Raw genomic sequence first — 16,882 nt, 5'->3', positions numbered from 1 at the left:
CAAGGTATCTTAAAGTGTCGAATCTAATACATAGATATATACTAAGCCAGCAAACAAATACATATAAAACACAGAAAAATGGCAAACGACACGTTCATAAAATTGTTATTGACCCGTTCAGACTTGTTGGAGTTGACTGTCGATTGATTACTACAATACGATCGGCCTCTTGGCCAACACCTTTCGAAACCTTGTGATTAAATCTGAACATGATTTATTAGCTGACATTTTTTCTATTCCATTTAAGGAGACCGATTTGGGTTTTTTTGCGGAAAAACTACAATAGCAATACTCTTTATTTTTTTTAACCATATGTCATTTAAACCAATTCTAGTTGATTTACAAAGTTTCAAGAAGATCGACCGTTTAGGTTCTTTTAGGGACCGTCTCAAAACAGAGGTACATTTATTCTAGGAATAAATAGGAAACTGTCATTTTGCGCACTTCGAAGCAGATTAAAAAAAATCTACGATAGTTTTTTTTCTCAAATTGTTAAATATGATTAGTCATATCATTTCCTACCTTTTATGTAAAAAATACTAGGTTCTACCGTCTGGTTTTTAATGGGGACTTTTTCAAAATATTAAAAGGCACCAAATTTTGCTATATATTTGGAGCAATAGGGATGAAGATAGGTAGAATGGATTCATTCAAAACATTAGGAAAATGCCCCCGAGGATAGCATAATTCTCTGTATAAAATTATAATGAAAAAAAAAAACAGGTATCGAATTTTCTGTAAATATGAAAATACGCTGACTTGTGGGATCGAGATACATGTATATTAAAATTTTTTTAAAAAACCCACCTAAAATCACTGACGTATTATAAGATATAACACGAGAACACAAATTTGCATAACATGGTCGTTACTATACATGTATTAATAACGGCTATGTTATGCAAATAAAAAATTACATATGCATTTTATGTCGTTATATCGCTAACTTAATTATAAATATGATAGCTTTTAGTTCGTTTCTTTATGTAACTATTACAAACATGATTATTTTTGTTCTTATCAATATGCAAATATATTGTAGAGCACGGGAGACTTTTGCTATCCTGGAAAAGTTCTAAGAAAAGGAAGATGTGTACCAGTAATTGCCAACACAAACAAAATTGAATATGCCTTGTTTATTTTTGTTCAGTTATCGATAACATCAAATTCAAATGATACGTCGCAATTGCTTCTGCTTGTGAAAGACTCTGTTCATCAGGAGTTAAAAGAAATATTTAATTATCGTCGAGTAGAATTGAAAAACTTTTATTTTTTACCCAAAAGACCCTCTATAGAAAAGTTCAAAAACGACATGTTTCACTTTTCTGTAAACGTTGATCTATATTTCCATGTCTCATACACTACTTATTTCAACAGAGAAGAAATAGAAAGAAAACTTTTGCAACTACCATTCACTATGTCCTTAAGAGGTTTCATAGATAATGATACCAATAATTTATATGAATCAAAAGGAATTAGGTTCTCTAATCTGAGTCAAATGCTACTATCAGAGGATTGTATTTTTAGAGAAGAAATGACTAAGTTTCGTATGTTTAAAAATAATGTTCTTGAACATAGTCCTCCATTACTGGTTTATGTGAGTCCTCTACTATTGTGTAGACAGAAAAAGATGCTGCAATCAGAGGTCATAATAGACTTGATCAATTATCGTATAATATCAAAGAAAACGAACGAAATGTTTCACATTGGTGACTTTGTTTTTGACTTAGAACTAGCATTTCGAGTTTGTTCATATGAAAGTCAGTTTGTGATTGATTCAGTAGACATGACAAATGTACTGGAAACCATAACAACCATTTTGAATATCATCAGCATCATTTCAATGGTAGCGCTTTTGATTCTTTACATGGTAGTTCCGGGGTTACGAACACTACCAGGTCTTAATATCATGAGCACAACATTTTCTCTTCTTTGCATGCAAATAACATATACCATTGCCAACGTTATGGAAAAGTCAACTCTCTTTTGTACGATAACAGGAATATTGTTGCATTATTTCTGGTTGGCCTTGTGTTGTTGTCTATTTACTTGTTCACTACACATGTGTCGGAGTTTTTCAGGTCAAAGAGGAAATATGCACAGGCATACAAAAATTTATACCATTTTCGGTCGCTATGTTATCATTTGTTACACCGCACCGATTTTTTTAATTACCACTAATATTATTCTCACTTATTACATACAGAACAAAATCGGGTACGGTACTACCTTGTGCTTTGTTGAGGATTTCGTTCAAAATATCGCCACTTTTATCGCACCTTTACTTATTACATGTGTTCTTAACATTGTCATGTTTACTATAACCGCCACAAACATCAAATATGTCAAACACATACAAAAGTCAAAAGAAGATAAATCCGAGATTGTTATTTTTCTCAAACTATTTAGCTTAACAGGAATTGTTTGGGTATTTCAAATTCTAGATGGCATATTAAACGTATCTGTCTTCTCGTTTGTCGTCATAATACTGACCTCTTCACAAGGTACCCTTATTTTTCTGAGCTTTGCATGTTCTTCAAGGATTCTTAACTATTTTAGATCAAAAAATGAAAATAAAACTAAAGGGGTTTTTATTGAAGGAAAGCAGATCAGAGATAATGTAAGCGATACATCCCAACAACACCACACAAAAAGTTCTACGTTCCACGATTCAAGTATCACAATATGATTCTGTTCTTTTCTACAATATTGAAGCTAATATCTAAAACTACGAAATCTCAATAGCGTATTTTAGCGTTTCATTTTAACACGGAAGCATTTATAAAATGTTTACGAATCCTTTTATACTCAAAGCTAACTATCATAAGTAAGAAAGAAAATCTAAAACATTGATTTGCATCTATTAAAAAATGATAATCGAATTTCCCTTGGGAATTTGTCATATGGTTGCCGTAATAAAAATCTAGAAAATATTGTATTGCTTTCGTTGTTTGGTCTTCTTGATACTTATTTTTTAAATGATTTACTGTCAATTCATGAACTATTAGTTTTGTATATTTATACTTAATGGATATTGCTTACAGTTGTTTTTAAAAAATCAAGTTTTTATAAAATATATATTCAGCTTTGCAGCATTTTGAATATATCTGCAGTGGTATAGCTCGTATTTTTCCGAGATATTTTTGGACCGGACCTCAACTAAAAAATAAGATTATTTATTAATATATAATCATTTTTGGCGCCGGTAAAGGAACCCATTTATTTCAAATACTAGTTATTAAGATAAATGATTCAACATAAAAAAATATATTATAAAGATTTTTAAGAATAATACAAGTCTACAGCTTTCATTGCCTAACAATTTACTATCAATTTCATAATTGCATAGAGAAGAACAGGGTCGTTTATCCTGTACCTTATACAGATGTATCTAAAAAAAACTGTTTTGAAGAGGCTTAATAGTCAGGGTTATTTTAGACTGAATTGATCTTTTTAGAAGAAGAGCTCTATATTAAAATATAGGAAAATACCCAATTTAAAAGGTAAATAAAACATGGATTTTTTCTTTACTCAAAATTAATTGATAGCTAAACAAATTATACCTTAAAATTTTCGGCAGATCTGATGGTTAAATTAAGCCATTAAGCCTCTTTAGGCTTTATGATCAAAATTTGTCTGTTGGCTGAAGTTAAATCAAAATTCAATTAAATCTTTATCAAACCATAACCATTCTGGGGTCATAGAGGAACAAAATAAAGGAGTTATCCATATTGAATATGTAATAGAAAACGGATCTCATAGGATCCTGCTCTTTAATGAAACAATTTAAAGGATTTAGCTCTGTTCTTAGCCTGTAACTCTAAAATTTTGTTCAAGATCATCATAAAATTTTTATACATCAATCCCTTTTTGGGGTGGTCTAACTGAGATAGGGTGAAATTGGAAAAATGAAGATTAAAAAAAAATTAACAGAAGTTTGCTAGGACCTGGCCTAAACTTGATTCATTTATTATTGCAAATCCTTACCTACCAGTAGTTTCAGGTACATGTAACAATTGAGGGGTCCAAGTACACAAAGAAAAGAAAAACAAAGAAAATAGATGTTTGATGATATGTTAGACGAACTTTACCGCATGACATATCTTGTAATTGATTTTAGAGGGGGTTATCATCCCAAAAGTATTGATACTGCACGTTGTAAGTCCTCTACCGGATAAACCAGGGGGGATTTCAGTCCTTATCACCGTCAATCATTCTGTTCCAACTTCGTTTTCCAGATAGTTTTGGTTTGGTGAATAGATTTGAAACTTGCTGTGTAGCTTCATAATGAAAATTAAGTCAAAATTGATCTACAGACGATGAACAAATTTACTCTCAACGACTAGTTTTTATTTATTGAGTTCGTCCTTCAGAAACATTTCACCAAATTTTCACGAAACCTATTTAACATATTTTAAGACAATGGTGGTGGTGAGCACATGTATTACTTGTTCAATACTCTATACTCTCAGAGTGATTAAGTGTCTCCTGCCAGTTTCACCGGAGGGGACTTAAGCTTTCTTCTGCGTCAGTCAGTCATCCGTCAGTACGTCTGTCTGTCCGTCCGTTCAACTTCAGCTTTTCACTCTTTTTTCTTTAAGCGTCTGGGAAATAATATGAACTTGCTGAACAGCTTCAAAACGTCAAACAACAGATCAAGTTTACCCTATCGTAGCGTCTTGTCGTTATATTTTTGAGAACATTTATTATTTACATTCCATTAACTTTTTTTTCATTTCTAACAAACAAATAAGTTCTGTAAAATAGTGTCAAGTTTTGTGTTGTACGTTTTAAGACTTTAAATTTCCCCTGTTCTTTTTTCTCTTATTGAAGTATAACATGTCAAATATTGTCATTAAACTGAACAGTGGAAAATCCCATAGAAAATATGTTACATGAAATTATCTAAATAGGTTTTTATGATTGTTTGCTGGTTGTTATAATTATTTTTTTTTATAATTTCATACTAAATGGATTCAAGAAGAAATTTCTTGAAATTTCTACATTTGTGGTGAGATAGATGTTTCATATACAGGGTCTTAAAATATTGGCATTCCCAATCAAAGGGGTTACCGGTAGGGGACGTGTCATGCTCTTAGAATGCTTGTTTTATCTAAATATACGAAATTTATTTACTGAATACGAAGTCGTGACAAAAGTGATAAAAAGAGTCCTTTGAAACACAATATACGAACGACAATGGAAGATGTTTTTCTCTATAACTGTAGGAAGTTTTTCATCAGAACCACAAGGAGGTATCATTATGTTATATCATACTTTCGATATTGTCAATTGATAGTAACAAATGCAACTGTATGTAAATTTAATCATTTTTTCCTTGAATATAAAGTTAACAATTAAAAAAATGTTTTGAAGATATATTAAATATCTTTTGTATTAATCGTTTTTCGTGTAATAATTAAGACAGACGGAAAAATATAATTAGTAAATATAATAAGTTACAAATAAAAAAAGATTGATCATAATTTGACTTAAATATGTATTATATGTATTAAATTAAATGTTTTCTTGGATTGATACTTATATTGTGCATGTCTGTAGCTGTAATAAATAAGTAATGAAAAGAATTGTTTTGTTACTCAATGACATTTCTTATATATATATATATATATATATATATATATATATATATATATATATATATATAGATATATATATATAGATATATATATATAGATATATATATATATAGATATATATATATATATATATATATATATATATATATATATATATATATATATATATATATATATATATATATATATATATATAACTGGCATGTTTCTGCCCGAAACTGGCCAAAACTATTGCCAAAAGATGTAAAAGCAGTAAGCAATTTTTTTATTTCTCTGACCCAGCACCGACAGGTTTTTCACTGGACTGATAAATTATATATTTCTTTGTTAACGTAAATAATCAAATGTTATCTGCATAGCATACTTTAGCTAATTTCTATCATATTTCCGTTACGATATATCGGTCATGCTTTATATATCAGTCTTACAAAATTGCAATCCTTGTGTTCTGCTTTTAACTTAATTCCATTTACCTTTTGATTTTTTTACCTTTATAGTGTACTTGACACCATTTTTTGTGGAAATCTCTTTCTACCAGCCCATATCTAACACCGAACCAAATATAATTTTTAAAAACATCTAGTTTACAAATTTAAAATAGAAATTAGCATCAAATAACCTTATCTTTATATACTCACAAGTATATTATTGACATAAAATTGTTTCAAAATTCAGTTCAAAATGCGTAATTTGTAGGACTGAAAGTAAAAAGCAGTAAAATAATTCAAAGACACTGATGTGAGAAAATCTTGAGATCCAACTCATGAGACGAACGCAAAGTGAGTATTTGTTATAGATATTCATTTTTTCGTAAGCATATTGTATTGCATGTGGCTTTACGTTACAATTTTAGGTGATTAGCACTTTATACTATTCTGTTTCAATAATTTTCATGATGTATCTTTTGAGAATATATCTTGTATTGAAGGACCGAACTGTAAAGTGTCATGGTCACGATTTTGGTAAAATTTTATTTTCCTAATTTTATTATTCACAATGCTTTAGTAATGTATTTTCAATGACCAACCAATATTTGAATCTCAGTCGTACTTATAAGCAAGATATAGAACTCACAATTCTTTACAGGAAAAAGTTTCTGCTATTTTATTTTGCTTATTTGTTTTGAACATAGATAAACAGTTCTAAGGTTTGGCACATTCATAAAGGCCTAAACATAATGAATAAATAATGTAAGCAAAAAGCATGAACTGGGCTTTGTTTGCATAACAAATAATTGTGAAGTCTGTGTTTAGCATCTAACTCGTCGACTGACTCTCAAGTTTTGGTTATAAGGAATGTCCAGCCATCTGCTACAGGTGTAGACCAACATGTAAGCATTTCTTAAACTGGTTTGCGTATGCCAAAATCTGACCAAAACCGCGTTTAGGTGTTGTTTTGTACGCAACTGCTTACACAAGTACAGAACAATGCCTTTGTTAAACACTTTAAACGTCGGGTGCTGTCCCTTGTTGCTTCTGTTTTATGGTACATATGTATTTAGGCTACGCTGACAATCAGCTACACACACTAGTTCCCCCTAAAATCAACAAATTCAAGATGCTGCAAGTACAATTGAGTATATCTTTCTAAACAAGGGACCGTATTCATGACTCCAAACTTTAAAGTGGTATGCTGTTTATCGTTTTCTTCAAAAACGCTGACATCTGAAAACCGAATCATGTATTTTTACAACAGCATTGCAATAACGTTATGTGCAGATGGTTCTATTCTATGTTTTAAACATAAAGGGATTTTATTCAAACGAAGAGAAACCAAAAACCAACCAAAAAGGGATATTCCAAATTGTAAACTGCTGCCCTTTCTTGAGGAGTTTGTAGAAAACTAGAAGCAGAATGTAGAGATATTTTAAATAATAGATGAGATCATATGCCTTTCTCGTGGAATCGGTAGTAAGCTAAGGTGTTTTGTAATCAATCGGACAGGGGCGATGAGCACCAAAAAAATTACAGCTTAGTTAAAAGCAAAAATCCAGACCGAATTGACAGTGTTCAATAAAACCCATATGGCCGCGATGGGTACTTTGTGTGTTTCTAAGTAAGGGTTATTATTTTTTTTGAGAAAATATATACCGTCAGAAGCATGTGAACAGAACAGGGGCCTTACCAATGACAACAAGCGATGCAATTTTTTTTAATGAAAAACTGATAATATTCTATAATCTGATCCTGTTTTCAAGCTGTAGGACCACATTTCAGTATCGACACAACTGCATCTCTTGCACCATTTTTCGAAATTAAATGTATCATCTCCAAAGAAATGAGTTGTAAAAGGACGTATATAGCACCTTCTTTACTGCAATGTTTACTTCCAAAAGTTTCATGCAATTGCAAGTTTTGAAAAAAATGTAAATTTTTGCGTTATCCTTTAACTTTAGGACCGCATAGAGTAAAACATCCGCACCAACGAGAGATATCAATATAAAAACATTGGTCGTCAATCGTTCAGAAATAAATAAGTTTTAAAATCTTGTAAAAACATTTCTTCTGATTAAAGCAAATGAATGTATTCTTCTTGTTGAGACGAATCTGTTTCATAAATTTTGTAAGGTCATGTTTAAAACTGAAGGAGATATAAGGAAAATAATTTCCCGATTTTAAAATCATTGCGGACACGGCATATACATGTATGAAAGTTTAATCATCATAATTATGATCCTTTAGAGGAATGAAGTAAAATGACACATTCCTTATTTATTTAAAGGATATTATGTAAATGTTTCCAATAGAATAAAAGAAAACTGCTACATAAAACGACATTTGAAATCGCGCCACACGAGACTTTTGATAGTTGCTAATATGTCATTGGTTGTAAATAAACGCATGAATGGTATTAAAGAATGTAAACTAAAAATGAAATTCAAACATAAAAAGTTAAAAAAAATAAAACGTTCATAAATCATACTAGTACTGCTCGAAGAACGACTTTCTATTTGAATTTTTATTTCAATCACAATGCAATTAAAGAACTAGCTCCTGAATTTTCTGTGTATAACCTTAAATCAAGAAGTGGAACTGATATCGATATGCTTTTTGCAAACACAGAAACCAATACCGATCAAATAGGTAAAAACTTTTGTTATATATAAGTGATCCTTTTGACCAAACTTTTAAATCATTTAATATAAATAGTCGATATTTTTGAAAGACAAAGTAGAAAAAATCCTTTAGTTTTACATAGAAAATTGTATATTGCTTGATATCTGCTGTAAATAAATCACTATACATAATATCATCTGAGAATATGGTGTGTATAAAAGTCGTGTAGACAACATTTTTTTGGCACTGCCAATCTTTTATTTATTATTTTCAGGCAGCAAATATAATCATTTGAAGTATACATGTAGTATCATAACGAGGCCGAGTTAAAGTTACCAAATGGTGAAATTCAAACAAGTGTTGACCTTTGGTCCAGGGATATATCGAATCAAAAATGCGTTTTATCAATGGCCCATCTCTCTTAATATAACTTGGCATATTGTGGTGTTTATTGTCTTTAAAAATTATTTTGTATAGAACCAAAACTATTTTAACTGCTTAATATATTTCAACAAATGTCAATAAATTCACAGTGAACAAATCCATAGCCGACTCAAAGAAATGAGCGAGTCCTACTTTTTACTTCGACATTGTACATAGTTTACAATACTAGAAAACGATGCTGTCGAAAGCACAATTTTAGATTTTACCCGATTAAGATCATATTTTACCGGATTAAGATCATAAATTCACAATTTCTTAAACGTTACGATAATGTTACTATCTAATTAAAAACTCAATGCCAAAAAAATTATCACTTTGCACCTACGATTTCCATGAAAATAAAAAGATTGGCGAAGTCATACACACTTGAACTGTACTCGGCCTCTTTAAGGTATAACACTCCATTAAGGGCTACAATATCCATGACACAACATCACAGTGGACGGAGATGAACGGATAAGAAATGTTGACATCTGTTGAAAATCTGTAAACATTATTCGTGTAACAGGAATATTAATCTTTCTTTTCTAGATATATATCAGGATTTATAAGATAGGCACATTAAGATCATGGCGGTGATTTGGTTTAACGTATTTTGCATATCATGCACCATTCCTCAAATTACTGGATTCAACCTTTCTCGGTTGATGAGTCTTTACATTGACGCCTGTGGAGAGAAGCACATGTGTTATGACTGGCCTAATCTAACCTACTACACACCACACCCGGCTCTTTCACGGTGTCCTCCATGTTTCTGCGATGATTCTTGTTTTCGGAACCTAAGCTGTTGTCCAGATAAGTTCTTTGAAAGACCGTTGGCAGTGTTAGCTTCTCCCAGTGTTTACTTGGCAGACAGTCCTGTCAGACTGAACCTTCCACACACACATCTGAAGAGTGTAGATCATTCTTTTATAAAATATGAAATCATAGAAACTTGTCCGGAATTCTCAAATTTGGAAGATAAACAAAGATGTGAAAAAAGCAGTATCGATTTGAGTTTTGATGCACCAGTTACATCTTTAGCTAACAACTTTTCTTATCGCAATATGTTCTGTGCATTTTGTCATGGAGAAAAAGAAACAAATTTAATAACTTGGAACTTGGCAGTGAAAGGAAATGTAGTAAGGTTCATAAATTTCGTCGAAACTGTCGAACAAATTTATATTTGTGCAAAAATGTTCGGAACTACTGTCATATATTCTCCACCACTCAGCTCAAATGATATAGTTATCGGGTATGATACACGCAGATACTACGATCTTTGTGAACCATGCGAAAATGACAAAGACCTGAGAGTAGCAAGTTTATCATCTTACTTATTACGATTTGGAGTTTATCAGAATATATTTTGCTATATGTGCATGATGAAAAATACTGAAAAACCTGGTTCTGTCATAGAGACTTGTTCAAGGTCGGTAAACATTACAAAACAAAAATGTTTGCAACATTCCAAATCAAGCATAACATATCCCTATATAAACTTTTACTGCTACCAGTGTAATGTTCCTATGCATATTAATCAGTCTTTCGAAGGAGATACACCAAACAGTTATCATCGTTGTTATTTCACAGAAATGTCGTCTTTGATAAAGGAAGAAATTTTTTTCATTTCCTGGGACGTTCCAGAATTTCGAATAAAATTTGTGAACCTTTCAATCAATACAGAGTTTCTTGTGCGATTTGTGAAAAAAACACGTGTTGTTGGCAAAAGACTTAAGGACAATAAACACAATGATTTTGAAGGTGTTTTGAAATCCTTGACGACCATAGCTCCATCTCGTATCTGTAGAGCAGATCTCCTGCCGGGCGGCGTTGCACCAGACAGACAATGTGATTGTTCTTATTCGTGTTTATTTGTTGGAAAATGCACGTGTTGTGTTGATACTGCGATAATGCACCCTATTGAATGCATCAGTGACACCAAGTTTGGTCACCCCCAGTCAGAAGATCTACATAAATTTGCGGTTGTTTCAAACTGTTACAACAACAAATATCTGCTAGAAATAAGTGATAAATTTGAATTTGAGACAGTTAAACACCTTTGTGAAACAAATCCCCCTAGCTTTGACATTCTGATCTGGTCCAAAAAAGTAACGTATAAAAACATATTTTGTTTTCTCTGTAATACTAATTATTCCATGGTAAATGATTCTCTTGAACATGAACAATTCGAAGCGTTGGAATTCACTGTCAAGTGTCCAAATCAACTTAATTTTATTTATGCTGTGAATTTTACTCAGCTTATGAATCTAGCAAAAACTCAAGGATGTCATGTGACATATGCAACTGATAAATGTATCTTGTGCGAAACTGAAGACAGGGAAGTCGAGTCACGGTGTCCAGCTCTCCCGCCTGAACACCCTGTAAAATGGCTATGCGAGAACACAAGCGTCAACTCCTTTGCATATGTCGACAAATACAAAAACGAGTTTTGTCAATTGTGCAATTCGAACAGAGCATACACAAAAACGGAGGGGGCAAATTCATGTTTAACGCCAAACGAGGAGCTGAATATCTGTCCTGAGTCAAACAATACATCAGGGGGCATACCTTTAAGTGATGAAGATGAAAAAACAACATTGTTAAAGAAATGGACAATTGATGATTGCAAGCCAACCTATGGTAACAAAGTTTACTCTGTGAGTCCATTACGCAGTCTATTTTCACCGGTAAGAATCATTAAGGACACAATACCACCAAAAAGGAATAACAAGGTAATGTAAATGTTTTATTTTTCTAATAGAATTTCGCCGAGTATGTGAAAACTTTTAGGTACATGTACAGGTGTATACACGTACATATCAGTAATAGTGATGCAAATTAGATTACTTTCGTTTTAACTGAAATATCAAGACAGTATTTCTAAAATGAAATGTATTATCTAAATATAAATACATTTAGAAGAATAACTTAAAGAAACATAGTACTGCCAACAATACAACAAATACAACAGAGTACATTTCGGTTTTGTATATCTCTATAAATGAAAACAATGTAAATTGACAAAAAAAAAACCCATCTAAATTCTTCTATCGATTTCTTTAAAAAATTCTTCAAACCAATACACTGTATTTCATTTCCCTATTCCCTAGTGATGTGGAATATTGGTATATAGGTTGAATACAAGGAGTGTGAATCATAGTACGTATGTGCTATATATGTGTATGTGGGATATTGTTAGGGAAGTATATATTATTACGAACGTTCCTAATATCACTTCCGTGCATAATGGGTTCAAAATATTATCAAGCAAATTGCTAAATCTTTGTATGCGACATACGGGACCTGCTATAAAAGTTCTCAATTTGAGATAATGGGAATTGACCCTTATGGTGTTTTCTTGATTTTGATTTTATTAATAACAAAATCCAAGAATTTAAAACGATTTGAGACGGACTTCAAATTTAAAGTACTGCAAACAGATATGAAGAACTCTCTTTAGACCTGACATATCAGCTATGAATCAAAGAGTAATGCAATAAAACGTTTTTTTGTATTGTAGAACATTGGTGAATTGTGCTATCCTGGAAAGATTCTAAGAAAAGGAAGCTGTGTTTCAATCATTGAATTTCCACAAAATATAAAGTACGGGTTGTTCATATTTTCCCATTTATTGGTTATATCAAATAGAAATGATACAGACACAACGTTGACGGTTGTCAAAGAGTATATGCATCAAATCTTAAAAGAAATGTTTGAAATTCCTAAGATTAAAGAGCTGACTAGATTTTTCTTTCTACCTAAACGTGTTTATCAAACAAAATTCAAGAATGGTTTGTTCCATAAATTTTTATATCTACAAATTTATTTTAACTTGATGTACTTCACCCAGTTTCACAGAGATGAAACAGAGAGGTTTCTCTTGAAATTACCAAATAATTTGTCAATCAGAAAAGTTATTGAAAAAACAAACTTCACAGAATTTGATTTGAAAGGCATACGGTTCACAAGTTTACGCCAACCATTGGTATCAACTGATTCTACTGAACTGGCGTCTTTCCTGTTATATAAGAAAAGGGATTTCCCTATGCCACCATCTACTGCTGTACACGTAAGCCCATTAATGTTTTGTAGACAGAAAATTATCGGACCAGGCATTGAAGTTGATCGAAACAATTTTCGAATAATAGACAACAACAATAATAAAACTTTTTACTTGGGCGAATTTGTTGTTGACTTTGATAGACAGTTTCGAGTTTGTGTCGAGGAAAAACAATTTGCAAGTGCCACATTTGACTACGGTTATGTATTGGAAATGTTTGCAACCATTTTAAATGTCATCAGCATCGTTTCTATGATGGTAATTTTGATTCTTTACATGGTTGTTCCCGGACTGAGAACACTTCCGGGCCTGAACACCATGAGTACAACATTTTCTCTCCTATGCATGCAACTCACCTATATGTTTGCTAATGCTGTCGAAAAATCATCTTTCTTTTGTACGGTAATAGGTATATTGTTGCATTATTTCTGGTTGTCCCTATGCTGTTGTCTCTTTACTTGTTCCTTACACATGTGTCGGAGTTTTTCGGATCGAAGAGGATATTCGCACATTCATACAAATATCAAGTTTATTTTTGGTCGCTATGTAATTTACTGTTACATTACGCCAATTTTTATAATTACCACTAATATCATTCTCACTTATTACATACAGAACAAAATCGGGTACGGTACAACTTTGTGCTTTGTTGAGGATTTCGTTCAAAATCTGGCCACTTTTATCGCACCTCTACTTATTACATGTGTGGTCAACATCGTCATGTTCACCATAACCGTCATCAACATTAACAGTGTAAAACACATAGAAAAGTCGAAGAAAGATAAATCCGAGCTCGTGATATTTCTGAAGTTGTTCAGTCTAACAGGGATCGTTTGGATATTTCAAATTGTAGATGGTGTTTTAAACATATCGGCCTTTTCGTTTGTTGCAACTTTACTAACCTCTTCACAGGGTACTATTATTTTCCTGAGTTTTGCGAGTTCTTCAAGGATATTAAAGTATCTTAGATCAAAGCGGAAAAACAAAGGTAAAAATGCAATCACTGACAGCAAGCAAACCACACGAAAAGGGAGTGGTACTTCTCCTCTAGACCTCACAAAAAGCACTCGGGCGCAAGGCTCAAGTATCACAATATGATACTAGTAAATAATTCCCTCGTAAGACTCACTGATTAAAAACGGAATTTACAAAAAGATGAAAGGTATGTAAATATAAAAAGGTCTATTTAAGGTAAAATATTTTCAAAAGCATGTTTTTACTTTATTTTTTTTGGTTGCGTAATTCGGTTAGTTGCTTTTCGAACATAAAATCAGTTCTGGCTAAATAATCGTAAATCTATATTGAAACAAAAACTGAACCGTTTATGCTCTTATTGTTGATGTCATTTTCTGTTGAATGTTCGTAAAATGTTGTATTGTTGTCGTCAAATTATCAAACAATAGAATGCATCTGTTGGACGTCGTTTGTTCGTCGGATAGTTTGATTTTGAAGTTAAGACTTCATGCCCATCTCGGGAACGACAAAGCAAATTTCAATAACGATTTATAGGCGAAGAATGATTTAATAACTGAGGAGTCCTTTTATTTAAAGGAAATATTTGTGTGAAAAGTGAAATGGGATTTTTAAAATTCCCAGTAATACCAACGGATTTACCTCAAACTCTTTATTTGTTATGATCAAATCAAAATATTCACCACCTCCCTTGGGTACGAAGTTTTTTAAAATCCTCATACAAAAAAAAAAACCTTACAAAAAAAATCAACCAAAAACCCTGTAATTTCTGAAATCATTGTATTGCAATTTACACGTGAAGTTCTATTTGTTTTTTTTAAGCATGGATGGCTCTAAAAGGTAACAAGAGTGATCACTTAAGGGGGGGGGGGGGGTGCACTAAGTGAGAAATATTTAAAAGAGGTTTTATGTTATAATGTGATGTAGCACAGGACTGATCAATTTTCTAGTTAATTCACAACGCATCCTTCGGGGCGTAGAATAAGAGGGCAAAACATCAGTGGAAGTTGAAAAAAAGTACAGAAAATGGAGAATATACTTCGTAAACATTCTTTTATATGAAAAGGCATTGGAATTCATTTAGAATTTAATAACTTCCACAAGTGTGTTTATAAAAGAGTGTCCAAAAACTCGGGCGTAATCAAATCTATGATTAAGTACTTCGGAATTTATTAGATTAGACAACCCCCGATCGTATTTGATTACTTCATAATAATAAAAGAATGATTCCTTAATTATTTCTTAAATAAAACCTACATGTATATATGTAAAAGCAGATCATGAATTTCAGAACATATTTGTTTGCTATTTTTGTAATTGTATATAATTTGTGTTTGTACAATGTAGAAGTAAATTGGTAGGCCTGTACTGTGAAGAATTTTACCGCAATACAGGGATATCGGAGATGGTCACCACGTTGCAGTTGAATTGAAAGCAAATGCCAATGTATGTGCTTATCGCAAAACTTAAATACATTTGCCTGTGTAAATTGTAAAACTTGATTTGATGTACGTGTTTTAGAAATATTTCAAAGATATGTATATATTAATTTTGACTGCAGAAGCATTTTGTAATTTTTTACCATTTTCTTTTTTTATCTGTAAATCAACTGTAAGTGTATTTGATGTTAATATTTTTTTTTGAAAAAAAAATTCAAACAAAACCAAATCGTAAACTTTATGAACGTTGAAAAAAAAAATGTAGACAGTCAAATATTGGGAATATTATGCTGTATTTTCTGTGTCTAACTCAAAATAATTTCAAAACCGACTTGATTATACCAATGAGTGAAAATGAGAAAATAAGTTTTATTACTCACTTATTACCATATATATCTTAATTTTTTTTAAATAATAAGCATATATCTAATTCTCATAAATTAGGTTTTTTGTATTCATTTTTGTGTGTGATTTTGAATAAATGTGAAATCGCCTTGTTCTTGATTAATTGTGCCTATCAAAAAATACTAATAGTAAAACGAAGTTACAACTTATTTGGGTTGAACAAATGAACCACCAGTTCCACGTGCACTTGTAGAAAAATAGCATCTCTCTCGCTCTTTATAAGCTATGATTATCTATATAAAAGTAATTAAACAGAAAACAGCGAGTAGTAGTATGTCTTTAATTCATATATTGGCGTTTCGGTTTCGGCGTTACAAAATCATTACAAAAGCAGGGCAGGCCTAATGTAAGCACAAGAATGTCTTTTACTAATTACCATTTTTTAATTTAAGTTTTACAACACATGTACATGTAATCATGCTTTATCATAAACACCAAAGCGGAAATTATGATAGAACCATTTTAACAAGAGCTTGGACTTTGGGTAGTTGTGTCAATCAGCATTATGACGTAGGCCTGTCTATTTCATTGTTGGCCACTCAGCCATGGCTCTCTGAAATCAACAAGATTTGTCTGGCTTTTGAGCTAAGACTACGCAATCGATGCATATTTCGCTCGAATCCAGCGTCATATTTAACTAATTTTGACGCAATAAATGGATAGTAACGCCCTACTGAAAGTCCAACGTCTTGTTAAAATTGTTCTAATATTATATTGAATGGTTGTGATAGAAAAATAGAAGAAAATTTGATCATGGAGAAATCCTGGCCTAATATATATTTGATAACTAACTTGTAAGACGTAACTACTTTCAAATTTTGTTTTGATATATCAGAAATCACGAACCGGTAGAATATTAGGAAACGTGGACATGAACAAAATTATTAACGTATGCAATGCTAAGGTCAAAAAGATTTTCTCTAT

The 16,882-nt window shown here is 31.8% G+C and overlaps 2 protein-coding genes across 2 annotated transcripts; both read left to right on the top strand.

Moving 5' to 3' along the window:
• Positions 1-1,089: 1,089 nt before the first annotated feature.
• Positions 1,090-2,908, top strand: LOC128187536 (latrophilin receptor-like protein A). Its single transcript, XM_052857955.1, has 2 exons — positions 1,090-1,099; positions 1,206-2,908. The coding sequence occupies exons 1-2, from the start codon at positions 1,090-1,092 to the stop codon at positions 2,687-2,689; spliced, it is 1,494 nt and encodes a 497-aa protein (XP_052713915.1). The 3' UTR covers positions 2,690-2,908.
• Positions 2,909-12,770: 9,862 nt separating this feature from the next.
• On the top strand, positions 12,771-14,776 carry LOC128186513 (probable G-protein coupled receptor Mth-like 3). The gene has a single exon (XM_052856303.1). It carries the CDS (start codon positions 12,771-12,773, stop codon positions 14,238-14,240), a length of 1,470 nt encoding a protein of 489 aa, XP_052712263.1. The 3' UTR covers positions 14,241-14,776.
• The last annotated feature ends 2,106 nt before the right edge of the window (positions 14,777-16,882 follow it).

The sequence above is a fragment of the Crassostrea angulata genome, chromosome 6 (assembly GCF_025612915.1).
Source record: "Crassostrea angulata isolate pt1a10 chromosome 6, ASM2561291v2, whole genome shotgun sequence".
NCBI classification, from domain to species: Eukaryota; Metazoa; Mollusca; class Bivalvia; order Ostreida; family Ostreidae; genus Magallana; species Magallana angulata.
Note: the sequence above shows the minus strand (reverse complement) of the source record. Positions and strands in the feature narration are given on the sequence as shown.

Bases quoted from the DNA above. Each gene is read 5' to 3' on its own strand.
- LOC128186513 (XM_052856303.1), top strand. From the start codon at position 12,771: ATGCATCAAATCTTAAAAGAAATGTTTGAAATTCCTAAGATTAAAGAG.